General features: G+C 40.9%; 3 protein-coding genes across 3 annotated transcripts in view; 1 reads left to right on the top strand and 2 right to left on the bottom strand.

The window, feature by feature from the left end:
* LOC105710986 (zinc finger protein 93) overlaps positions 1–27,560 on the bottom strand; it is a 491,114-nt gene that overhangs the window by 96,804 nt on the left and 366,750 nt on the right. The gene's annotated exons all lie outside the window — the stretch shown is intronic.
* Positions 1,689–20,906, bottom strand: LOC105710990 (zinc finger protein 85-like). The gene is made up of 4 exons (XM_064381568.1): positions 20,759–20,906; positions 11,489–11,615; positions 10,909–11,007; positions 1,689–3,620 (listed from the first exon to the last, which is right to left on the bottom strand). The coding sequence occupies exons 1-4, from the start codon at positions 20,759–20,761 to the stop codon at positions 1,786–1,788; spliced, it is 2,064 nt and encodes a 687-aa protein (XP_064237638.1). The 5' UTR covers positions 20,762–20,906; the 3' UTR covers positions 1,689–1,785.
* The window catches only part of LOC105710941 (zinc finger protein 506), a 30,533-nt gene continuing 29,936 nt past the window's right edge, over positions 26,964–27,560 (top strand). Inside the window, 1 exon segment of the mRNA XM_021669230.2 lies at positions 26,964–27,129. Within this exon segment, the coding sequence (XP_021524905.2) occupies positions 27,127–27,129 (3 nt within the window). The 5' untranslated portion in view covers positions 26,964–27,126.

Below are 27,560 nucleotides of genomic sequence, written 5' to 3'. Positions count from 1 at the left end.
ATACAAATAATTATCCACCAAATTTAGTTTGGTATTATTTTCTGTACTCAGCACTCTGATTTAGAGTAGTGTCTGAAGTGCCACCATTGTAGATATTTCTACTGTGAATCATCTGATATTTACATAGACTTAACTTTGGATTAAATATATTTTTATATCTACTGCATCTGCAAAATATATTTGAGTATGAATCCTCTGCTGCTTTGTTAGCTGTAGTTTTTGAAAATGTTTTTCAAAATTTGTTACATGTGCAGGGTTTTTCTCATATATAAATCCTCTGATGTTAAACAAAGTTTAAGCAACTGCTTTAGGGTCTTCCTCTAGCCCAAAATGTGTACAATAAGATTTGTGATACAAGTAAAAGTACTACAATCCTCTTTACATTTGTAACGTTTTTATTTAAAATGATTACTCTTTTTCACATTAAAGGTTCATTTTTTTCTGAATGCTCTTTTGATAGTAATTGCATTTATCATGCTTTTATTAAGTACTACCTTTCTAATGCTGAGTAAGATGTGAGCAGATATTAATGGCTTTTCCACATTCTTTATATTTGTATATTTCTTTAGTATAAATGCTTTGCTTTTCTGTGCAGTAAGATGTGAGCATAAATTAAGTTTTGCCACATTGTTTATACTTGTAGTTTGTTCCAGCATGAATTATCTTACCTAAAGTCAAGTGTGACAGCCATTTAAAGACTTTGTCACATTCTTCACATTTCCAGAATTTCTCACCAATTTGATGACTTTTATGCTTATAAGTGTGAGGTGTTGTCAAAATTGTTGTCATATCTTTCAGGTTATTAGTTTCTCTCCAGTATAAATTTTCTTTTCTTTTTTTTTCTTGAGATGGAGTATTGCTCATTATCCAGGCTGGAGTGCAATGGTGCGATCTCAGCTCACCTCAACCTCCGCCTCCCGGGTTCAAGCAATTTTCCTGCCTCCACCTCCCGAGTAGCTGGGACTACAGGTGCGTGCCACCATGTCCAGCTAATTTTTTCGTATTTTTATTAGAGACGGGGTTTCACCATGTTGACCAGGATGGTCTCGATCTCTTGACCTAGTGATCCACCCGTCTTGGCCTCCCAAAGTGCTGGGATTATAGGCGTGAGCCACCTCATCCGGCTTAAATTTTCTTATGTTTAGTAACATTTTTGAATTGGTTAAAGGCTTTGCCCCATTCTTCACATTTGTAAGGTTTCTCTTCAGTATGAATTTTCTTATGTCTAGAAAGATTTGATGAATGGTAAAACCTTTGTCACATTCTTCACATTCATAGGGTTTTTCTCCAGTATGAATTTTCTTTTTTTTTTTTTTGAGACGGAGTTTTGTTCTTGTTACCCAGGCTGGAGTGCAATGGCGCGATCTCGGCTCACTGCAACCTCCGCTTCCTGGGTTCAGGCAATTCTCCTGCCTCAGCCTCCTGAGTAGCGGGGATTACAGGCATGTGCCACTATGCCCAGCTAATTTTTTGTATTTTTAGTAGAGACGGGGTTTCACCTTGTTGACCAGGATGGTCTCGATCTCTTGACCTTGTGATTCACCCACCTTGGCCTCCCAAAGTGCTGAGATTACAGGCGTGAGCCACCGTGCCCAGCCTCCAGTATGAATTTTCTTATGTTCAGTAACACTTGAGAATTGGTTAAAAGCTTTGCCACATTCTTTACATTTGTAGGTTTTCTCTCAAGTATGAATTATCTTATGGCTAATAAGGGTTGAAGGTCGGTAAAAATTTTTGCCATTCCTCATATTCGTAGGGTTTCTCCCTGTATGAATTTTCTTATGTTTAATAAGGCTTGAATACTGGTTCACATTTGTAAGGTTTCTCTTCAGTATGAATTTTCTTATGGGCAGTAAGGTTGGAGGACCATTTAAAGTCTTTGCCACATTCTTCACATTTGTAAGGTCTCTCTCCAGTATGAATTTTCTTATGTGCAGTAAGAGTTGAAGAGCGGTTAAAGGCTTTGCCACATTCTTCACATTTATAAGGTTTCTCACCAGTATGAATTTTCTTATGACTAGCAAGGCCTGAGTAAAGGTTAAAGGCTTTGCCACATTCTTCACATTTGTAAGCTTTCTCTCCAACATGAATTTTCTTATGAGTAGTAAGGGTTGAGGAGTGCTTAAAGGCTTTGCCACATTCTTCACATTTGTAAGCTTTCTCTCCAATATGAATTTTCTTATGAGTAGTAAGGGTTGAGGAGTGCTTAAAGGCTTTGCCACATTCTTCACATTTATAAGGTTTCTCTCCAGTATGTATTTTCTTATGAGTACTAAGTGTTGAGGACTGGGTAAAGGCTTTGCCACATTCTTCACATTTGTAGGCTTTCTCTCCAGTATGAATTTTCTTGTGAGTAGCAAGTGTTGAGGACTGGTTAAAGGCTTTGCCACATTCTTCACATTTGTAAGCTTTCTCTCCAGTATGAATTTTTTTATGAACAGTTAGGTGTCTGGACTGGTTAAAGGCTTTGCCACATTCTTCACATTTGTAAGTTTTCTCTCCAGTATGAATTTTCTTATGAGTAGTAAGTGTTGAGGACCGGGTAAAGGCTTTGCCACATTCTTCACATTTGTAAAATTTCTCTTCAGTATGAATTTCCTTATGTTCAGTAAGTTTTGAGGATCGGATAAAAGCTTTGCCACATTCCTCACATTCGTAGGGTTTCTCTCCAGTATGAATTTTCTTATGAGCAATAAGGTTGGAGGACCATTTAAAATCTTTGCCACATTCTTCACATTTGTAGGGTTTCTCTCCAGTATGAATTTTCTTATGGGTATTAAGGCTGGAGGACCATTTAAAACATTTGCCACATTCTTTACATTTGTGGGCTTTCTCTTGCGTATGAATCTTCTTATGTTTAAGAAGGTGTGAGGACTGCTTAAAGGCTTTGCCACATTCTTGACATTTGTAAGGTTTCTCTCCAGTATGAACTTTCTTATGATTAGTAAGGTTTACGAAATGGATAAAAGCTTTGCCACATTCTTCACATTTATAGGGTTTCTCTCCAGTATGAATTTTCTTATGGGTAGTAAGGTTGGAGGACCATTTAAAACCTTTGCCACATTCTTCACATTTGTAAAATTTCTCTTCAGTATGAATTTTCTTATGTTTAGAAAGGTTGGAGGACGATTTAAAACCTTTGCCACATTCTTCACATTCATAGGGTTTTTCTCCGGTATGAATTCTCTTATGTTGAGTAAGGGATGAGGGCAAGTTAAAGGCTTTTCCACATTCTTCACATTTGTAGAAATTTACTCTAGTATGAATTCTGCTATGTCGAGTTAGGTATGAAATCATGCAAAATGATTTGCCACATTCTTTACATTTGAAAGGTTTCTTTTTAGTATGTCTTATCTTACGTCTGTTTGAATTTGAAAACTTACGAAAGACTTTCACATATTTATCACATTGAAATACTTTGCTCTGGGTAGTTCTCAAACACTGGTTATGTCCATTATCACCTCCTTTGTGCACCTTACACTCACACACACTTTTACAGTCTTTTGTTAATGGTAAATTCTCATGTCTACATTTTCTGTATCTTTCCAGTGTCACTTTTTGGAAAGAATCTTTTATATTCTTCCCTGGCCAAAAGTCTTGGGCAAAATGAGAATGCATAACTGAAACAAATAAAAATAACAAATTATTACACTTGTGATACTTAGATAAAGAGATTTTTACAAATATAACCTATACAATTAAGCAAACTACATCAGTTAGATGACATAGCAAAATTCCACAGGCCTGAAATCCTTCATAGACATATAAATGTTACAAATCATACTGACTAAAATACATTTGTGGAAATTTTTAAAATGAATTAACTGTGTAACATTCTCCGGGTGAGCACAATGCAAGGAGCCACATAGAAAAAAACCCCAAAAAAACCAGAAGTTTGTTATATTTACCCAATGCAGCTCTTTCTGCTGCCTATATGTACCACAGTGCCTTTAGAAGTAAATTACAAGGCTGGGCATGGTGGCTCACGCCTAGAATCCCAGCACTTTGGGAGGCTGAGGCAGGTGGATCATGTTAGTTGTTCGAGACTAGCCTGGCTAACATGGTGAAACCTAATCTCTACTAGAAAGACAAATTTAGCCCGGCATGGTGGTGTGCACCTGTAATCCCAGCTAGCTGGGAGGCTGAGGTAAGAGAATTGCTTCAACCCAGGAGGCAGAGGTTGCAGTGAGCCGATATTGTGCCACTGCACTTCAGCCTGGGTGACAGAGCATCTTTTGCATAACAACGTGGGTGATATATGGAGCTTATTTTTTGAGACAGGATCTCACTATGTCACCCAAGCTGGAGTGCAGTAGCACAATTATTGTTGACTGTAGCCTGAAATTTCCAGGCTCCAGTAATCCTCTTTCCTCAATCTCCCAAAGAGCTAGGTCCACAGATTTATAGCAAAATGCCAGGCTATTTTAAAATAATTTTTGTAGAGAAGGAATCTCCATGCGTTGCACAGACTGCTCTGAAACTTTTTGGATCAAGTGATCCTCCCAAAATCTTGAAATTACAGATGTGAGCCACAATCATGCCTGACCCTGAAATGTACACTTCAATAGATTTAAGATGGCAAATACTATATTATATGTTTTGGAAACAATTTTTTGAAAGAAAAAAACTGAAAACAATACAGAATTATAAATCTATTCAGAAATTACCTTCAAATCACAAAAGTGTTTTTTTCACACAAAGCAAATGTATATTCATCATTAAACACATGGTGAAAAGAAGACTATTTTCATAACTATTCACTTAAAGAAGATGAAACAACCATTGAAAATCAGCTAAAAGGTTGGACACAGTGGTTCACACCTGTAAAACCAGCACTCTTGGAGGCCAAGGTGGGTGGATTATCTGAGGTCAGGAGTTCATGACCAGTGTGATCAACATGGAAAAACCCCATCTCTACTAAAAATACAAAATGGGCTAAGTGTGGTGGTGCACGCCTGTAATCCAAGCTACTTGGGAGGCTGAGGCAGGAGAATCACTTGAACGCCAGAGGCAGAAATTGCAATGAGCCGAGATCACACCATTGCACTTCATACTTGGCAAAAAGAGCCAAACTCCATCTGAAAAAAAAAAAGAAAAAAGAAAGAAAGAAAGAAAGAAACTCAGGTAAGACTATAAGGCCGGACAAGGTGGCTAACACCTGTGATTCCAGCACTTTGGAAGGTCGAGGTGGGTGGATCACAAGGTCAAGTGTCCAAGACCAGCCTGGCCAACATAGTGAAATACTGTCTCTAGTAAAAATACAAAAATTAGCTGGGCGTGGTGGCACATGTCTGCAGTCCCAGTTACTAGGCAGGTTGAGGCAGGAGAATAGCTTGAACTCATGAGACGGAGGTTGCAGTAAGCCGAGGTCACGCCACTGCACTCCAGGTTGGGCAACAGAGCAAGACTCAATCACAAAAATAAATAAGTAAATAATAATAAAGAAAAAAGAATATATACAAGGTAAGCTGTAACCAAAATTGGGGTCATATTTATAGATAAGCACCGACACATATGTAAACAGATTGTTATAGACATATAAACATACAGGCTAATTTATACATTAATTAAATCTCACACTGACTTAAGTCAAAGAGAATTGCAAATTGTCTAAAAGTATAGTATGTTGGTAAAACCAAAAAACACAATAAACTGATGTGAAGTAACCTACATTAGCTGGGCGTGGTAGCTCATGCCTGTAATCCCAGCACTTTGGGAAGTCAAGACGGGTGGATCACAAATTCAGGAGTTGGAGACCACCAGCCTGTCAAATATGGTGAAACTCCATTTCGACTAAAAATACAAAAATTAGCCAGGAGTGGTGGTGCATGTCTGTGGTCCCAGCTACTCGGGAGGCTGAGGCAGAAGAATAATTTGAACCTGGAAGCGGAGGTTGTAGTGAGCCAAGATTGTGCCACTGAACTCCAGCCTGGGTGACAGAGCAAGACTCTGTATCAAAAAAAAAAAAAAAAAAAAAAAAAAGAACCTACACACTAACATGGGACTGCAAGATAGTAATAAGAGTAATAAGTGAAATATTTACCCATAAATTCTGGTTTGACGTATTCATGTACCATTAAGAAAGAATGTGTCTAGATAAAAATATTTAACTGTGTACTCATGGAATCACTGGCTGTCAATGTAAGGCAGTAAAATTTCAGAGAAAATGCAGTATAAGCATAAATAGAATATTATAATAAGAAATATTTCATGGTCATTTAAAATAAACCAGAGATAAATTTTGCTTTAAATATATGCCATTCTTACACAAAATGAAACTGCTGCCATCCAACTTTAGAAGCAAATAGCCTTACATTGATAAATAACACACACACACACACACACACACACACACACACACACACACAGAAGAAAATGGTTAGAGCCTCTGATATATAAAACACTTATTTGGAAATAAATTGTTATTAGTTAGATACAGGCTGAAGAAAGTGGGTGAAAATCCTACAATTCCTTTTTGCCTGCAGCAAAATTAAATTTATAACTAACTATTTTATAAATATGGAGTGCCTGCTAATTATCTAATTTACTTCAGGCATAACATGTAAATTCTAGCATATTGTTCAAAATATATTTCAGAAATTACAGACAAGTTTGAAATGGAAAATAGAAAGTAAAAATGTATAGGAGGAATAACATCAGCAAGACAAAAAAATTAAAGGTGCTCTATTTTCTTATGCCCCAACAGCAAGAAAATTTGTCAACTATCCCTCACAAAAATGCCTTTACAAGAGAGCTAGGCACCATGACTCACCCATGTAATGACAGCTACATGGCACACTGAGGTTGAAGAATTGCTTCAGGCCAGGATTTCAAGACCAGACTAGGCCGAATGTCATGGCTCATGCCTGTAATTCCAGCCCTCTAGAGGGTTGAGGTAGGCAGATCACTTAAGGTCAGAAGATCCAGAACAGCAAAATCATGTCTCTACTAAAAATCCAAAAATTAGCCACGTGTGGTGGCGTGTGCCTGTAATTCTGGCTACTTCAGAAGCTGACCACAATAATCACTTGAACCCAGGAAAAGATGGCAGTGAGTCAAGATCACATGACTACACTAAAGCCTGTGTGAGAGAGACTCCGTGTTAAAAAAAAAAAAAAAAAGACTAGCCTGGGTTCTGTAGCGAGACCCCATCTCTAAAATAAATACCTTTAAGAGGGCTTTGAGATCCACAGAGAGACTTGTGAAACTGCTAAAGCCCAGGATTGAGGAGTGTCCTTTTCAGACGTCAGGCCCTCGTTCAGATGGCAAAGTACAGGTACTCTGTTCTTGACTACAGACCAAAGAAATGGCCCACCCAACTTGGTCCCACAGAGAATTCGGAACTTATTTTGTGATCATCCCAAACTGCTCCCAGTCACATTCTGAAAGAGGCCCTGCCCTTCCAGAGGCCTAGAGGAAGATACCCATTTACAGACATGCAGGCAGGCCTGCAGGCCTTGGCCTTTACTGTGGTCCTCGAAGCAGTGTAATGACTCAGTTCCAGCTGTCTGAGCCACAGTTCATGACCAATTCTGCCTACACAGAAACCCACACAGTGACATGGGAAAATGCTCTGTGGTACTCAGTGAAAGCCATACTCATCCACATCCTGATATAAGCCCTACCATTAGCAGACCCAACTGCATAAACCTGCCTTGGTGTCTGCTCTACAAATAGAAGTCCTGAAGGATATACAGTCTGTCCAAAAATATAAAAAATTCTGTAGTTACAACTACACAAGCCTCTTATAACCAACCGAGGAAAGGTGGACCCTACTGCAGACCCAGCAGCCTTGTGACCAAGCTACAATTCCTCTCCACGGCAAACCCAGAGGGAATCCTATCACCCTGGGGGCCCCAAAAAAGATCTTTACTGTCTGAAACCATTCCTAAAAACTTGAAGAAGTGTTGCCGGGCGCGGTGGCTCATGCCTATAATCCCAGCACTTTGGGAGGCCGAGGCGGGTGGATCACGAGGTCAAGAGATCGAGACCATCCTGGTCAACAAGGTGAAACCTCATCTCTACTAAAAAATACAAAAATTAACTGGGCATGGTGGTGCATGCCTGTAGTCCCAGCTACTTGGGAGGCTGAGGCAGGAGAATTGCTTGAATCCAGGAGGCGGAGGTTGCGGTGAGCCGAGATCGTGCCATTGCACTCCAGCCTGGGTAACAAGAGCGAAACTCCGTCTCAAAAAAGACTTGAAGAAGTGTTGGCTCATTCAAATCCAAACACACCAATACCAAACATTATTGTGCCCATTGTCAATGATTCTATTTTAATATAGCACTGGAAATATGTGGCAGAAGAATTCATCAAAAAAATTTGTTAAAGCCATTGCAATTGAAGACAAAGAAGTAAAAGTTGCTGGTTATAGATCATATAATCTTACATATAGAAAACCATGTTCGCCGGGCGCGGTGGCTCAAGCCTGTAATCCCAGCACTTTGGGAGGCCGAGGCGGGTGGATCACGAGGTCAAGAGATCGAGACCATCCTGGTCAACATTGTGAAACCCCGTCTCTACTAATACAAAAAAATTAGCTGGGCATGGTGGCGCGTGCCTGTAATCCCAGCTACTCAGGAAGCTGAGGCAGGAGAATTGCCTGAACCCAGGAGGCGGAGGTTGCGGTGAGCCGAGATCGCGCCATTGCACTCCAGCCTGGGTAACAAGAGCGAAACTCCGTCTCAAAAAAAAAAAGAAAACCATGTTCATACATTAAAGCCTGTCTAAACTAATAAATACCCTCAGTAAATTAGCAAAATATAAAATTAACACACAACTCTAAATGGTGGACCCATATACGTAAAACAAACTATCTGATAAAATAAAGAAAACAATCTTATTTAAAATAGCATCAAAATAATAAATTTTGAGAACAAATTTAACCAAAGATGTAAAATATCTTTACACTGAAAAATATAAGATACCACTGAAAGAAACTACAGAAGACACAAATAAATTTTAAAATATTTTATGTCTATTGATTGAAAGAATAAATATTGTTAAAGTGACATGTTATACAAATTAGCCTATAGATTCAATAAACTTCCTATGAAAATTCTAGTGGCAGCCAGGTGCAGTGGCTCACACATGTAATCCCAACATTTTGGGAGGCCGAAGCAGGGGGATTACCTGAGGTCAGGAGTTCAAGAGCAGACTGACCAACATGGAGAAACCCCATGTAAAAAAAAAAAAAAAAAAATGTATAATAAAAATACAAAATTAGCCAGATTTGCTGGCACATGGCTGTAATCCTAGCTACTCAGGAGGCTCAACAGGAGAATAGCTTGAACCCAGGAGGCAGAGGTTATGGTGAGCTGAGATTGCACCATTGCACTGCAGCGTGGGCAACAAGAGCAAAACTCCATCTCAAAACCAACAAACCAATCAACAAAGAAATTCTAGTGACTTCTTTTACAGTAATGAAAAATACAATTCTAAAACGTACATAAAACTACAATAAATTTTGAATAGCCAAAGCAATCTTGAGGTAAAAGAACAAAGTATAAGGATATCATACTTTATAATTTCAAACTATATTTCAAGACTGCAGTATAAACAAAATGGAACATGCAAATAAAATGAACAAAAAAAAGAAAAAAAAGGTTGGTGCAGTGGCTCATGCCTGTAATCCCAGCACTTTGGGAGGCTGAGGCGGGCAGATCACAAGGTCAAGAGATCGAGACCATGGTGAAACCCTGTCTTATTAAAAAAATAGATTAATTAATTTTGAAAAAAATGAACAAAAAGCCCATCAATGGAACAGAAACCACTACTTATACATTTCAAACATGATGCAAATCTAGAATTTAAAAAATTGTTTAACATAGAGAGTTTCTCAAAATAATGCAGGTATTTGTGTGTCACCCAAAACTATGAAAAGGCAGTCAGACTGTGCGGTCTCTTATAGGCCATGAAGAGGACTTTGACTCTAACTATAAACTTGAAGATCACCAAAGGAAAAGTAGAATCCTCAGAGCATTTAAAAGCATAAGACAGAAGATGCTGCAATGTGAGAGCAAAAACAAACAATAAAAACAAACAAACAAACAACAAAACTCAGGCTTCCCAGAAACTATTTTCTTTGAAACACAGCTTCCCAAATCAGTTTTCTGTTTTAGACGGAGTTTTTTGCTCTTGTTGTTCAGGCTGGAGTGCAATGGCACTATCTAAGCTCATCGCAACCTCTGTTTCTTGGGTTCAAGCAATTCTGCCTCAGCCTCCTGAGGAGCTGAATTTACAAGCATGTGCAACCACGCCTGGCTAAGTTTGTATTTGTAGCAGAGACGGGGTTTCTCCATGTTGGTCAGGCTGATCTCGAACGCCTGACCTAAGGTGGTTTGCCGTCCTCAGCCTCTCAAAGTGCAGGGATTACAGTTGTGAGCAGTCCAAATATACAAAAATTGTGTAGTTACAACTACACAAGCCTCTTATAACCAACCAAGGAAAGGTGGACCCTAATGAAAAGCCTGTAGCCTTGTAACTAAGCTACAACTTGGGGGTCATGCCTGGCCCCAAAATAACATTTTTTTTTTTTTTTGAGGCGGAGTTTCGCTGTTGTTACCCAGACTGGAGTGCAATGGCGCGATCTCGGCTCACCGCAACCTCCGCCTCCTGGGTTCAAGCAATTCTCCTGCCTCAGCCTCCCGAGTAGCTGGGATTACAGGCGCGCACCACCATGCCCAGCTAATTTTTTTGTATTTTTAGTAGAGACGGGGTTTCACCATGTTGATCAGGATGGTCTCGATCCCTTGACCTCGTGATCCACCTGCCTCGGCCTCCCAAAGTGCTGGGATTATAGGCGTAAGCCACCGCGCCCGGCCTAGCCAAAATAACATTTTAAGGAAAGATTTTCTCTTTGACCTTCATCTATGTTGTCTGTTGCATTCATTTTCACTCTCGCCTACCTGGGGGCTTGGCCACCATGATCTCCTGTCTCTTCCTACTCCAGACCTCTTTTTCTTGCTCCAAACAAATGATCAGCTCTGGCTTACAGACAGCAATACCTGTTTCATTAAAAATAAGTAACATAAATCCTGCTCGTATTCTCCAATGACCAACTCAATAATGTGCTCAGCTACTAAATCGGACCCAATATACTAGTTTATAACAGACTTTTCCAAGTATCTACAAAATATTTTTGATTTGTATGTTCTTAATTTTACTATCCAGGACTATTGAAACAAAAATTGGTGTTGTCAGTTAGATTTTAAAGTGTGGGCAAAAATACTTTATGCCACCAAATTTGTGGAATTACCACTAATCTAGACTGAAGGATTTAGATCAGCTCAGAAATGTGGAGAGTTAAGGTCAAAATGAAACATCTTGGAGAAATTCTCTTCCACATGGATTAATATCTAAGAATTTCTTGAAAACAGGGATCTGAAATTAATTTATACAAAGCATACTTTATCAAAAAGCATTCCAGAAAGAAAAGAAATAAAATCTTTAGAGTATATTAGAATCATGTATTGAAGTTTTCCTCACCCAGGAAGACCAGGTTTCTGTAGTTCTCTAGCATCACATTTCTATATAAATTCCGCTGTGCAGTGTCCAGGCATTGCCACTCCTCCAGAGAGAATTCTATGGCCACATCCCTGAATGTCAGTGGTCCCTGAAAAATACACACAGACACAGACACACACACACACACACAATTACCAAGTGGTCATAGAAAGCATTTTTAATTTGATTCAAGGTGAAATGAGAGAGTAAAGAGAATTGTTTCTGACTTAATAGGAGTGACTGAAATTATAAAATAAAGTAATTTAATACAGAAATATTTCCTAATGTATTTCCTAAGAGAGTGGCATAAGATCCACAATATCATTTTATACATGATACTTCTCTAGATGATATAGTATAAAATTAAGGGTATAAAAAGGTATATTTTTGAGTGCTATGTTTGCATTCTACAGAAATAGCGTATATTAGGCCGGGCGCGGTGGCTCAAGCCTGTAATCCCAGCACTTTGGGAGGCTGAGGCGGGTGGATCACGAGGTCAAGAGATAGAGACCATCCTGGTCAACATGGTGAAACCCTGTCTCTACTAAAAATACAAAAATTAGCTGGGCATGGTGGCACGCGCCTGTAGTCCCAGCTGCTCGGGAGGGTGAGGCAGGAGAATTGCCTGAACCCAGGAGGCGGAGGTTGCAGTGAGCCAAGATCGCGCCATTGCACTCCAGCCTGGGTAACAAGAGCGAAACTCCATCTCAAAAAAAAAAAAAAAAAAAAAAAAAAAGAAATGGTGTATATTTCTCAGATGGAAAAGACATGTTGAGTTAGAAGGTACCTTTTAAATTCTAATATGTACAATAAACTGGAGAGCTTGTTTATACAGATTATTTTCTTAGCTGATCTGGAATAAAGTCTGATTGTCTGAATTTCTAACAAGCTCAACAGGAATGTCAATGTTTTTTGGTAAAGAAGAATATTTTGTCAAACATCCAGTAAGAGGAAGAGCCTGTGTTTTTCCTAGTTTATCTGGCCTGTAAACAAAGATAAGAGCTTCCATTTTCCAAAGACAGATATATGCAAAGAAAACCTAATTTAAGAAAGGCAGCTGCTGGATTAACTGTGATCGTTTATGCACATTAGCTGCATTAAGATAATAATGAAGAGAAAAATAATTAACTCTATAGTGACAAAATCTGTCAGAGAGCTCTTTAACTAAGTGAATCATTAACATTAACTGCACTAGGACAAAGTTTTATGATGTGCTGATGCACACAGAATGACACAGCATCATGACCGTGATATTGCCCCTCCAAAACTGAATTATAGTCTGAATTTTAGCACAAAAAATAAGTTTCATGCAAAGTTCAGGATACAGAAGATATCTTCCTTGTTCTATAATTTGTAACAATAATTTTAAGTGGTCTCTCTTTAGTGCCCTAGAGGGCAGGTATCTCCTGATAATTTTTTTTTAAACTTTCTGTGTAATAAAGTTTATTTTATTTAACTAAGCATTTGCTTAATCCTGTTTTGCATAGAGGTAATGGAGAACTCAGATGGAACTTCAACATTACATGTTTTCCATCTTTACAAACTACTCCAGCTTTTTCCCAAAAGGAAAAAGTATCCACACCTTTTCATGTGCAACAGCCACAAAGGGAACTTTTTTTTTTTGGAGACGGAGTTTCGCTCTTGTTACCCAGGCTGGAGTGCAATGGCAAGATCTCCGCTCACCGCAACTTCTGCCTCCTGGGTTCAGGCAATTCTCCTGCCTCAGCCTCCTGAGTAGCTGGGATTACAGGCACGCGCCACCATGCCCAGCTAATTTTTTGTATTTTTAGTAGAGACGGGGTTTCACCATGTTGACCAGGATGGTCTTGATCTCTTGACCTCGTGATCCACCTGCCTCGGCCTCCCAAAGTGCTGGGATTACAGGCGTGAGCCACTGCGCCGGCCTCAAAGGGAACATTTTTAATAGTGCAGATTATAAATTCATGGTAGAAATTCTGTACGGTGTATAAGAAGTCACAGTGTAAAGAATGTAGAAAAGGCTCTGGTATATATAAAATAATATATTTGATAGAAATTGATTATCATAAGAATTTTTAAAAGTAGTTAACTCGCCGGGCGCGGTGGCTCACGCCTGTAATCCCAGCACTTTGGGAGGCCGAGGCGGGTGGATCACGAGGTCAAGAGATCGAGACTTTCCTGGTCAACATGGTGAAACCCCGTCTCTACTAAAAGTACAAAAAATTAGCTGGGCATGGTGGCGCGTGCCTGTAATCACAGCTACTCAGGAGGCTGAGGCAGGGGAATTGCCTGAACCCAGGAGGCGGAGGTTGCGGTGAGCCGAGATCGCGCCATTGCACTCCAGCCTGGGTAACAAGAGCGAAACTCCGTCTCAAAAAAAAAGAAAAGAAAAAAAAAAAGTAGTTAACTCTTCAGGGAGGAATAACACAATAGAGAAGTAAAGATTTGCATGGCATTCTAGGAGGCAGAGTGGACATAGCTCTTAATCTGAGACATGTTTTGCTTAAAAAAAAAGTTACTTTTTCCTCTTTCTCCTCCTTTTCTGAGAATTCCTTTCAGATTAGATTCTTTGAACAAATTACACCTCCATGTTGAGAATATGTCTTTGAAGATGTCAGCACCACCTGCTTACCTGGTACCACCAGACCCACAGGCAGAAGGACCAAGACCTGCAGAAAAAGCTCACTCATTTCTGTCCTTTACAGCAAAAAAGACTCAGGAACAATGTGCTGAAAATGCAGCACAAAGAGATAAAAAATTGAGCACATGGAGATCTAAATAAGTTTCACTTTTCCTTTTCTCAGGTGCCCTTTCCTGTTACAAACATCACAAATTTCTGCTACAGTAATAAAAACATGCGCCACAGCTGCGCAAGGTGGCTCATGCCTGCAATCCCAGCACTTTGGAAGGCCGAGGCTGGTGGATCAAGAGGTTAGAAGATGGAGACCATTTTGGCTAACATGATGAAATCCTGTCTCTACTAAAAATACAAAAAATTAGCCAGGTGAAATGGCACGTGCCTGCAGTCCCAAATCCTTGGGAGTTTGAGGCAGTAAAATCACTTGAACCCAGACTGAGGTTGCATTGAGCCAATTGCATTACTGCACATTACCCTGGTCAACAGAGTGAGACTCTGCCTTGGAAAGAGAAAAAAGAAAAGAAAATATGGGTCACATTGCCCTGTCCCTACCAAACCCAAACAGAAACAGTCCTGTGGCCACTGTTTAAAGGTGGAACTTAACTTACAAATGTACCTGGAACACCTCATACTTGGCCTCACTTTAGAGTCACATGAGGCACTTGATTACAACAACATGGATGCCTCCACCCAGATCAATAAACAGAATCTGTGGAAAGAGCACAAATAAAGAGATGTCTGCACATTAACCATGGAATCTTAATGAGAAGTCCGAGCTGATAACCACTTGGCTAAGCATCGCCTCTCAAGGTTTTTTTTTTTTTTTTTTTTTCTTTTTAATAAAGACGGGGTTTCACCACATTGGTCAAGCTGGTCTTGAACTCCCGCCCTCAGGTGATCCGCCCGCCTTGGCCTCCAAAGTGCTTGGATTACAGGCGTGAGCCACCATGCCCAGCCTCAAATTTTAATAAGATTAGAAACCACTTGGTAATTTTGGCTCCATTCTATGCAATGTGATTCTGTAGATTTGGAAAGGGTTCACGGATGAATGTTTTAAACAAGCTCCCTGTAAATCCTGATGTTCTTCCCCTTGAACTCATTATTAGCATTAGTTAGAGAAAGCAGGCACAGCGCAGAGTCCCTAACACTCAGCACTCTTGTCACAACACAAATGCTTCAGATACAAATAAAGACAACTCATCTCTGCCAGGCTCAGTGGCTCATGCCTGTAATCCCAGGGTTTTGAAAGGCTGAGGTGGGTAGATCATGTGAGGTTGGGAGTTCAAGACCAGGTTGACCAACATGGAGAAACCCTGTCTCTACTAAAAGTACAAAAAAAATTAGCCAGGCATGGTGGTGCATGCCTGTAATCCCAGCTACTTGGGAGAGTGAGACAGAAAAATTGCTTGAACCTGAGAGACAGAGGTTGCAGTGAGCCGAGATCATGCCATTGCACTCCAGCCTGGACAACAAGAGTGAAACTCTGTCTCAAATACATACATGCATGCATGCACACATACATACATACATACAACCCATCTCCATCCTGAAGTTTCATATTCTTTGCTTTCTCCTTAAAGTTTACAGAGGAAACAGAAGGCAGTAATATCTGAATTAGCCTGCATTTGGCAACAACATGTACACAGGTACTAATGCAAAGTTTATTAAGCAGGAACTATGTGCTCAGGAGGATATTATAGAGCACTGTGTTGGAAATAACACGCTACATGATTTCATCATCATAACACCCTGAAAGCTGGTATTAGGTGTTTAACAATTCTCAGGATTTAAAGAAAGGGCCCAGCCTTTCTATTTCTTCTTCTGTTACTCTGTCATTGATTTTTTTTTTTTTTTTTAAAGATGGGGTTTCACCCTGATAGCCAGGCTGGTCTTGAACTCCTGACCTCAGGTGATCCACCCGCCTCGGCCTCCCAAAGTGCTAGGATTACAGGCGTGAGCCACTGCGCCCGGCCCACATATTTTCTTTTTACCATTTATCTGCTTTGGGGTTTTAGGAAATTGTGAGCACCAGCTCTAGAAAGGCACCAAGATTCATCAGACAAAATTCTGATCTCTTATTTTCTTTTCTTTTTTTGAGATGGAGTCTCCCTCTGTCACCCAGGCTGGAGTGATTGCAATGACATGATCTCGGCTCACTGCAACCTCCACCTCCCAGGTTTGAGCAATTCTCCTGCCTCGGCCTTCTGAGTAGCTGGAATTACAGGTGTACACCACCATACCCTGGTAATTTTTGTATTTTTTTTAGTAGATCGAGTTTTACCATGTTGGTAAATACTCTCGAACTCCTTGCTGGGATTACAGGTGTGAGCCACCGTGCCTGGCCCAAAACTCTGATCTCTTCTAACAAATTGTGTGAGGCAAGACACCAGTGCCGGGCCAGACCTAAATAAAGCCTCCAAAAAGGTTAGATCTAAACAGAAGTCAGACAGGGAGAGGACTCTATGTAGAATTCTGTTCTCTATGCAACTGGGGTATTCTCTATGCAGTTCTGTTTTTTTCTAAGCTTACCAAGGTGAAACTTAAATCTCAGAGTTTGTGTAATTTTAACCTTTATAAGCCACTGCCCTCTCAATTTTATAACACATACTAATAAGCAATTTACAGAAATATTTTAAGGTTTTCTATGGTAATTCTATTAGAATATATATATATATATATATATATATATATATATATGATGAATGGAAACTGGGAGCCTCTTACCGATGATGAAGTTGTTATTGTTTTTTAGACACTTTCTAGAGTTTATAAAATAAAAGTTAGACTTATGTAAACAAACAAACAAAAAAAGAATTCCAAAAAATATTGCAACAAGAGTAAGTACCAACCATAAGATCTTTATGGCTTGTAAAGTTTAGGTAGACAGAGACTCTTTCCTAGGGAGGAGCAAACAAGATTAGAAAAAAGGTGGGAGGGGAATGGCACCATGTTGACCAGGATGGTCTCGATCTCTTGACCTCGTGATCCACCCGCCTCGGCCTCCCAAAGTGCTGGGATTACAGGCGTGAGTCACCACGCCCGGCCCCAACCTTTAATTTTCATGTCAGATTTATTCCCTTGGTTTTTGAAACTAAGTCCTGGTCAACGTGGTGAAACCCCGTCTCTAATAAAAATACAAAAATTAGCTGGGCATGGTGGCGTGCACCTGTAGTCCCAGCTACTCGGGAGGCTGAGGCAGGAGAATTGCTTGAACCCAGGAGGCGGAGATTGCGGTGAGCAGAGATCATGGCACTGCACTTCAGCCTGGGTAACAAGAGCAGAACTGTGTCTCAAAAAAAAAAACAAAAACAAAAAACAAAAAAGTGTTTGAAAAATCCAGTGAAATCACTCAAATAGTGTTCATATTAAAAAAGAAAATTTTATGGTGCTTACATTTTATACCTCAATTAGAAAAGCAAAAGCATCTATTCCTTTCAGACAATAAATTATTTTATTATTTCTATAAAAATTATATAGTAAACAATTAGTCATATGGAAACACTTCTCATAGGTACAAAGTTTTATCTCATAAAATTTAGCATGAAACTCAAAAATCAAGATAACAGGATATGGAACAGAAATATTCACTGTTACCACTTCACCTTGCGAAAAGAGAAACTGCTATTCTCACAAATCTATGTAACTCACCAATTATTTATCACGTTTTTTGGTGGAAATGTATTTATTTTCTACAGCCAAAAAATGGAAGTGAAATTTTTTCTAATTTTTCCTTGTCAGCATTCTAAAAGCTAAGACTTAGAATTCTGTTTAAAATCACCCAGCCATAAGCACACCTGAGAAAACGTTTAAAGTCATTCTGACAAAGAAAAAGGTAAAGGAGAATTTTTAAGAAATGGAATAGGGCCGGGCGCGGTGGCTCACATCTGTAATCCCAGCACTTTGGGAGGCCGAGACGGGTGGATCACGAGGTCAAGAGACCATGATCATCCTGGTCAACATGGTGAAACCCCATCTCTACTACAAATACAAAAATTAGCTGGGCATGGTGGTGCGCGCCTGTAATCACAGCTACTCGGGAGGCTGAGGCAGGAGAATTGCCTAAACCCAGGAGGCGGAGGTTGCGGTGAGCCGAGATCGTGCCATTGCACTCCAGCCTGGGTAACAAGAGCGAAACTCTGTCTCAAAAAAAAAAAAAAGAAATGGAATATATGATTAGATTTTAATTGTTTTCTAAAACCCACTTCTTTTATGCCCTTTGCAAATATTTTTGTGCCTTTTAAATTTCACTAATTAAATGCAATTTACAGTTACAAGAAACTAAAGTCAAAATAAGTGAACAAATGTTTACAAGGTGACAAACCCATACAGTGACAGTGCTGATTAGAAAACACATGTGTCTGACCTATATGTCAAGTCAGGCCATTCAATCACTTGAAAGATTCTCCCACTCCCTCCTGCTCACTAAACTTCTCAATGACCAACCTCTCAACAGACACTGTAGTTATGCCCCAGTAACTACCCCAAGTTCATTTTACTTTGCAATTTCTTGCACCATCTCACTGGGGTGACTTTGTTTTTTTCTGTCTTGTGGGATACTATTTTTTCTTTTCCAAATCTTAGAGAATCCAGGGGGCAAAAATTATTTCTGTGTTTTTCTTTCAATATCAGCATCTGACCAGCTGACCAGCAATGTGTCATCTCCAAAGAATAGAAGCTGGATTAGGTGAAGTCGATCTTAATGTTTCAAAGAGCTAGCTTTTCAAAGAAAGAGTACACCAGGAGATTGCACTCAGTCCCAGGGTATCTACCTGCTTCCTTGGAGGATACACGTCATACCTCAGGTTGTCCTATGAGAGAAAATAAGCCAGGAGCTGATATTCATGAGACACTCTAGCCAACACAGACACCATGGTGGGAATCTTGGTTTATCCCCAGACAGTACTGAAACCCAGGACCAGAAAAAAACTGAAGAGTGGCTGATGACCCATCACCCCATCAAGTTACCAAATGGAAACCTTGACCCAGCAATATTCTGATAAGAAGAACTCTGTGCCTAGGGACGATAAAAGGAAAAGAGGCAGAGATTTTTTTACAATACAGTGTCACGGATTATTATTTGCTTTATTCTCATGGGAAATATTCACTAACAGACGACAGTTTTTAAAATAGTGCCATCCGGCCGGGCGTGGTGGCTCATGCCTGTAATCCAAGCACTTTGGAGGCCAAGGCGGGCGGATCACCTGAGGTCGGGAGTTCAAGACCAGCCTGACCAACATGGTGAAACCCCGTCTTAAATAAATAAATAAATAAATAAAAATAAATAAAAAATAAAATAGTGCCATCCAATGCTTTATCAAAACAGTATTAATTGAAATATAATCAAATGGACAATAAAATAAATAGTTGATAATGTGTATTACAGAGGGAAAGTTGGCATTTGGGAATGTCAAAGCCACTAGAAATTTAGTATTTTACTTCAAATCAGAGTTAAGCTGGAAGAACAGGGAGTAAGGGGTAGACTTGAGATCCTGCTTGGGACACATATGAAAAATGCAGGGAAAAAGAAGTCCCTGTGGACTGTGAAAATAATTCAGTGGCAGGCAATTAATTAGACTGAAGTGGCTCTAGTCCCTGCAGTCTTCCTTTTGAAAAAAATCTAAAATGCTTTTTTTTTTTTTGGGAATTATACTACATCAGATAAAACAAAATTTGGGCTTAAACAACTTAACCAACTGCCAGTTAAACTTCGATTATATAAGGAGAAAATTGCCAACATGATCATATAACTCAAGAGAGTAGGTAACTGTACCTAACCAATTACTAAATTTGATTTTCTTCATGCACCTTATAAAAGTCTATTATTCAAGCTCCTTGCATAGACCACAAACTACAAACCATAGCTGAGTGCTCTACAATACTTGAACCACTTTATGATTAAGTGCTTTCATATTATTCGGTGACTTCATTTTTTTTTTTTTTTTTTGAGACAGTTTCACTTTTGTTGCCCACGCTGGAGAGCAGTGGCGCGATCTCAGCCCACTGCAACCTCCGCCTCCCTGGTGCAAGCGATTTTCCTGCCTCAGCCTCCTGAGTAGCTAAAATTACAGGCGCGAGGCATACGTTCGGCTAATTTTTGAATTTTTTAAATAGAGATGGGGTTTCACCATGTTGGCCAGGATGATCTCAAACACCTGACTTCAAATGAACCACCCAACTCGGCCTCTCAAAGTGCTGGGATTACAGGCGTGAGCCACCGCGCTTGGCCCCCATACGTTTTTAATAGAAAAAAAAAAAAAAAAAGGAACTGGAAACCCCAAAGCCCAAAGCTCTTCCCATTCATTAATCCACGCCTCCAGTCAGGATTCTCCCCTGACAACCTTTCCGAGGTGTCTGCACAATCTGAGAGAGACGGGGCACTGCGGTGCAGAGCTGCCCAGAGAGGGCTCCAGACCAGGGGACGGTCACTGTGCAGGGAAGAGACATGAGCCCTGGGCCCGGCTTTCTGCACGGCCGCCATCTTATGGGTTAAGGGGACTGAGGCCGAGCTGGGCAAGAAGAACTCCGGGTGCAGACTGTGGAGCTGACTGCTGGGAGGCCTGAGTCCCACCACAGCCGCTTCCCACCGGTTTCAATCGGTCCCTCCCCTTCTCGGGATGTCAACCAGGCACTCTCACCATTTCTAGGCTTACAGGGGGTCCCGGCGTCTTCGCTGTGGATCTCCGAATACCTGCAGGTCACAGGGCCGCCAAGGCTGGGCCTCTAGGAGCAGAAAACAAGAGAAGTGAGGACAAGACCCGGAACTCCGGCTGCAGCGACAGACAAAGAACCCGCCACTTCCTGGAAGCCGCCTTTCCCGCTCCAGCTGCGTGCCTGATTGGACGGTTCCCAGCCAAGCGTCCCTGATTGGATAACATTTAAGTCACCGTCTTTTCAGGCCCTGAGTGACACAAATGTGATCAAATGCTGGCTGGGCTGAATGAAGAAAGAGTGATAGCCTAGGCTGCAGCTTTTACAGACAGGGCTTCCTCCCTGAGCTGAGCCAGGCTCACCTCAGAGGATATTTGCCCTTAACATTGTGTATCATGTTATATACACTCAAAAATAATATATTATATAGCTATTTATCAATGAACAAAGTATAACAACAATTGTTCTACCATTTTAGATTTTATGACCTTTCTGGTTTCTGTTCCTTTGAGCACGCAATCCTCTGAAATAAAATGTGAACCACATTTCAAACGATTCTTCTGCCTCAACCTCTTGAATAGCTGGGATTACAGATCTCTGAACAGATCTGAAAACATAGAGTTTTCTTCTCCTGAGGTCCCAACATCATTTGTTCACTGTCTGATCTCTGAAAGAAAGGTGGGCAACAGGCTGTTCAGGCCCTCCACCCCCTTCACGCCAGAGCTGCACTTCAATGTAGCAGCTGTTGAAATGCAGCTGGTCTGAACTACAATGTGCTAGATAGAATACAGAGTTACTCTTAGGGTGTTTGTAAAAAATGTATATATACACCATTAATAATTACATGTTACATATTAAAATGACAATGTTTTGAATATATTGGGGTAAATTGTTTTTTTTTTTTTTGTTTTTTTTTTTTGAAAGAAAGAAAAAGAATAAAGAAGAGGAGGAAAAAGGAAGAGAAAGAGAGAGAATGAGAGTATTGCTTTCTTACCCAGGCTAGAATGCAGTTTAGTAATGGGTATTGAAAACCTCTTTTATACCAATAATTATACTTGTACTTGATGTAAACAGTAAGGAATAAGGGAAGAAAATAACAAACAAGCAGACAACCAATATTTCATTTAAACCTATGAAATGCTATGCGATTACTGAGGAGTGATTTACTTCCAATTATGTAGTCACTTATGGAATAGGTGTGAGGTGGTAATATATGTTTTATGTATTTGAAGTGGAGAGTTCTATAAATGTTTATTAAGTTTACTTGTTCCAGGTCTGAGTTCAAGTCCTGGATGTCCTTGTTAATTTTCTGTCTCGTTGATCTATAGAATCGTTAGCTCATCTTGTTACATTGATCCTTTTGCCATTATGTAATGTCCTTCTTTGCCTCTTTTGCTCTTTGTTGCTTTAAAGTCTACTTTATCAGAGGCGAGAATTGCATCTCCTGCTTTTTATTTATTTGTTTATTTTTACTCTCTGATTGGTTGATAAATCTTCCTCCTTCTCTTTGTTTTGAGTCTTTGTGTATCGTTGCATGTGAGTTGGGTCTGGATGCAGCATACCAATGGGTTTTGGCTTTTTATCCGATTAGAATATATATAACTTTAATACTGGCATTTGATGCTAGCTGGCTGTTTTGCCCATTAGTTAGTGTAAATTTTTTGTTGTGTTAATGTTCTTTTCTTTTTGATATATTTTTGGAAAGGCTGATATTGGTTGTTCCTTTATATGTATAGTGCTTCTTTCAGAAGCTCTTGTAAAGCAGGCCTGGTCGTGGTGAACTCTCTAAGTACTTGTTTGTTTGCAAAAGATTTAATTTTTCCTTCGCTCATAAAGCTTAGTTTGGCTGGATAGGAAATTCTGGGTTGAAAGTTCTTTTCTTTAAGGATGTTAAATATTGGTCCCCACTCTTTTCTAGCTTGTAGGGTTTCTGCTGAGAGATCTGCTGTAAGTCTGATAGGTTTCCCTTTATGGGTAACCTGACCTTTCTCTCTGGCTGCCCTTAGTATTTTCTCCTTCATTTCAACCCTAATAAATCTGGCGATTATGTGCCTTGGGGTTGGTCTTCCTGAAGAATATCTTTGTGGTGTTCTCTGTATTACCTTGAGTTGAATATTACCCTGCCTTGCTAGGTTGGGAAAGTTTTCCTGAATGATATCCTGAAGAGTATTTTCCAACTTGGATTCATTCTCTTCATCACATTCAGGTACACCTATCAAACGTAAATTAGGTCTTTTCACATAGTCCCATATTTCCTGGAGGCTTTGCTCATTCCTTTTTATCCTTTTTTCTCCAATCTTGTCTTCTCGTTTCATTTCACTGAGCTGGTCCTCGACTTCTGATATCCTTGCTTCTGCTTGATCAATTTGACAGTTTAAGCTTGTGCATACTTCGCGAAGTTCTCGTGTTGTGTTTTTCAGCTCCATCAATTCACTTATGTTCCTCTCTAAATTGTTCATTCTCGTTAGCATTTCATCAAACCTTTTTTCAAGGTTCTTAGTTTCTTTGCATTGGGTTAGAACAAGTGCTTTTAATTCACGTAAGTTTCTTATCACCCACATTTTGAAACCTGCTTCTGTTATTGGAACACACTCGTTCTCCATTAAGCCTTGTTCCGTTACTGATGAGGAATTGCGATCCCCTGTAGAGGGAGAGGCACTCTGATTTTGAGTATTCTCTGCTTTTTTAGGCTGCTTTCTTCCCTTCATTATATATCTATCCCTCTGTCGTCTTTGTAATTACCGACTTTCTAACTAAGTCTCTGAGCGGACGTCCAACTTTTTGATTCCCAGCGCCGAAATCTGAGCAATCCACTGCGCCGGCCAAAACAGCGATGTTAAGATTGATGGTGCTTTTCTGCCCGGGAATCTCCAGACTCTGCACCAAGAACTGCCGCTCTAAGGCGCCAGCAAAACCGCTGCACCGGCCACAAGAGTTGCCCTGGCGACCCATGGGGCTCCTCCGCTGGGAATCTCTTGGTCCGTGAGCCACAAATATTCGTCTGAAAGTGTGGCATCCTCTCGTTCTCTGCGCTTTCACTGGGAGCGAGGTGCCCGAGCTGCTAGTGATCAGCCATCTTGGATCTCTCTCTTCAACATGTAATTCTTTCATCTGCATTCAAGTTTGCAGTTATGGTAGAAATTGTGGCCCGTTGCTCTTCCTGCTGATTAAATAGTCTGTCAAGAGAAAGCAGAGATGAATGAGCAGCAACTTGGAAAACAGGACTAGGCATGGTGTCTCACACCTGTAATCCCAGCACTTTGGGAGGCAGAGGTGGGTGGATCACAACATCAGGAGATTGAGACCTTCCGGGCCAACATGGTGAAATCTCTACTTTTTAGTACAATTTTTATACAAAAATTAGCTGGGTGTGGTGGCATGGGGCTGTAATCCCAGCTACTCAGGAGGCTGAGCAAGGAGAATCACTTGAATCGAGGGGGCAGAGACTGCAATGAACTGAGTTTGTGCCACTGCACTCCAGCCTAGCAACAGAGCTAGAATCCATCTCAAAAAAGAAAAAAAAATTGAAAAAAAGTGATAATGGTAGTGTGCTCCAGGATTCAGATATCTTTCCAGTATTGTTTTCTCCAATCCTTTTAATTCCCAATTAACTATTTGTTTCATTGCCATTGGGGCATCCAGGTAGTAAGACCATTTGCTACTGACCAAAAGTTGGTATACGGTGACAAATCCCTCTGGGATCCTCCTGAATAGCTTGGAGGACCACTACTAGTTCAGCTAACTGACTGCTCCCACTTCTTTCATCAGAAATGCCTATGTTTTTAAAAGGATTATAAACCACGGCCTTCAAGTATGGTGTCCCAATAATATATTTGGCGGATCCATTAGTAAACCAAGCATGTTTCTGATCCTCTGGGCTTAGTTTTTTATTTTTATTTATTTTTTGAGATGGAGTTTGGCTTTCGTTGCCCAACCTGGAGTGCAATGGTGCAATCTCAGCTCACTGCAACCTCCACTTCTTGTGTTCAAATGATTCTCCTGCCTCAGCCTCCCGAGTAGCTGGGATTACAGGCACATGCCATTACACCTAGGTAATTTTTTGTATTTTTTTTTTTTTAAGTTGGGGTTTCACGATGACAGCCAGGCTGGTCTTGAACTCCTGACCTCAGGTGATCCACCCACCTCGGCCTCCCAAAGTGCTAGGATTACAGGTGTGAGCCACTGCACCTGGCAATTTTTTGTATTTTTAATAGAAATAGAGTCTTCACCCTATTGGCCAGGCTGATCTCGAACTCCTGACCTCAGATAATCCACCTGCATCGACCTCCCAAAGTGCTGGGATTACAGGTATGAGCCACTGTGCCTGGCCTGGTTAGTTCTTCTTTTTTTTTTTTTTTTTTGAGACTGAGTTTCGCTCTTGTTGCCCAGGCTGGAGTGCAATGGCATGATCTTGGCTCACTGCAACTTTAACCTCCCTGGTTCAAGCAATTCTGCTTCAGCCTCCTGAGTAGCTGGGATTACAGGCACCTGCCACCGCGCCCGGCTAATTTTGTATTTTTAGTAGAGAAGGGGTTTCTCCATGTTGATCAGGCTGGTCTCAAACTCCTGATCTGCCTCAGCCTCTCAAAGTGCTGGGATTAAAGGTGTGAGCCACCATGCTTGGCCCTAAATAATTTTTTCTATCTCCTATAACAGTTTGAAATTACTTAAAGTTTGTTTCAAATTGAAAAAATAAAAAGAATGTAGGTAAAAATAAAATGTTAAAATTACAAAATACAACAAACGTTAGAATTACAAAATACATATGTGAATCTAGAGTGGTCAAAAACGACAAATTTGATTTATTTATAAGGTTTTATTAAAATTAGCTTCAGTATTGATAATGCAGTATTGGGATGCGAGATTAAAATAATTCACCAAGATGAAAGTATGCCAAATTGCAGGGTCTTTATTGCCGGCGACCACGGAGGACTCACGTCTCTCAAACTCGTGGCCCCGAAGGGAGAGTGTCAAGGCTTTTTATACCCGAAAGACCACCTTGGGAGTGGCGTTGAGGAGCGGGGAGGAGGATGAAAGGGGTTCAGACATTCCGAGGGCTGGTGGATTCTGTAAATCATCTCCTGGGCAGGGACGGGGGTGGGGGCCTCCGGACATTCCGAGGGCTGGGGGCTTATTGTCACTTTAATTGCTACATAAATGATTCACAAAAGTCAAGACAAACGTTAGTTTACACATTGGGTACCGACAAAAGTCAAGACAAATGTTAGTTTACACATGGTTTGGGTACCGGTGGAAATTACAGATCTTAGTTCACAGGGGCCAAGATGAGATTAGCTTGGGCTGCGCATTCTGATAAGCAAAGGCCAGCAATTCTGTCAGTTACTGATGAGAAAGGTAAACAACTTCACCTGGTGGACATTATCCAGAGCAGACTAGCAGTCTTATTTACAGAAACCAAGTCAGCAGTTATTGCAAAGAGAATGGGGCAGTTATTGCAACTCATTTTTGGAGACACAGCTTTGTCTTATAAAATGGCATTGCTCAGGTTCTGGCTCCAGGCCAGCTATAGCACAATAATATACTATTAGCAAAGTAAAATATGATTTTCTTTTTAACAAATTATTTATTTATTTATTTATTTATTTTGAGAAAGATTCTCACTCTGTCTCCCAGGCTGGAGTGCAATGGTGTGATATCGGCTCACTGCAACTTCTGCCTCCTGGGTTCAAGTGATTCTCCTGCCTCAGTGTCCCAAGTAGCCGGGACTACAGGCACACGCCACCACACCCAGATAATTTTTAGTAGAGACAGGGTTTGTCCACGTCTGTCAGGCTAATCTCAAACTCCCGACTTCAGATGATTAGCCGGCCTCGGCCTCCCAAAGTGCTGGGATTTCGGGCGTGAGCCACCCCGCCCAGCCCCAAAATTTTATGTGTTATTAATATGACAACAAAATACTTCTGTTCACCTTTTAAATACATTCAAAAAGAGAGAGAGTAAAAAAAGATAATTTTCTCATGTTCTGGGGCAGACCTGGCTCAGCTCAGGGAGGAAGCCCCGCCTGAAAAGGCTGCAGACTAGGCTGTCACTCTTTCTTCACTCAGTCTAGCATCTGATCACATCTTCTGTCACTCAGGCCTTGAGGGGGCAGGGCCTTAAGTATTATCCAATCAGGAACGCTTGGCTGGAAACAGCCCAATCACGCACCCAGCTGGAGAGAACTGAACGACTTCCGGGCTTGGTGGGCTTTTGTCTCTCCCTGCAGCTGGAGCTCCGGGTTTCGTTTTTACTGCTCTGTGTCCTCTGCTGCTAGAGGCCCAGCCTCTGTGGCCCTGTGACCTGCAGCTTTGGGAGATCCACAGCTAAGACACTGGGACCCACTGGAAGCCTAGAAATGGTGAGAGTGCCGGGTCGACATCCCGAGAGAGGGGAGGGACTTGTTGGAACCGGTGGGAAGTGGCTGTGGCAGGACACAGGCCTCCCCGCTGTCAGTTCCACAATCTGCTCCCTAAGTTTTCCTTGCCTAACTCAGCCTCAGTTTCCTTCAGCCATAAGATGGCGGCTGCGCTGACAGCCGGTTCCCCGGCGACCTGTCTCTTCCCTGCGCAGTGACTGTGCCCTGACCTGGAGCCCTCTCTGGGCAGCTCTGCACCGGCAGCGACGCGTCTCTGCCAGTTTGTGCTGGGACCACGGGAGAGTCGTCAAGGGATAATCCTGACTCGGGGTGCGGGTTTATGAATTTGGTCCCTGGGGTTCACAGTTTCTCTTTTCTCTTATTAAAAATTTATGCCATGGCTCATGCCTGTAGCTCCTGCCTGTAATCCCAGC

The sequence above is a fragment of the Aotus nancymaae genome, unplaced genomic scaffold (assembly GCF_030222135.1).
Source record: "Aotus nancymaae isolate 86718 unplaced genomic scaffold, 86718_ANA_hifiasm-v0.15.2.pri h1tg000028l, whole genome shotgun sequence".
In the NCBI taxonomy this organism is placed as follows: domain Eukaryota; kingdom Metazoa; phylum Chordata; class Mammalia; order Primates; family Aotidae; genus Aotus; species Aotus nancymaae.
The sequence above is the reverse complement of the archived record's forward strand: the minus strand, read 5'-3'. Positions and strand labels throughout refer to the sequence as shown.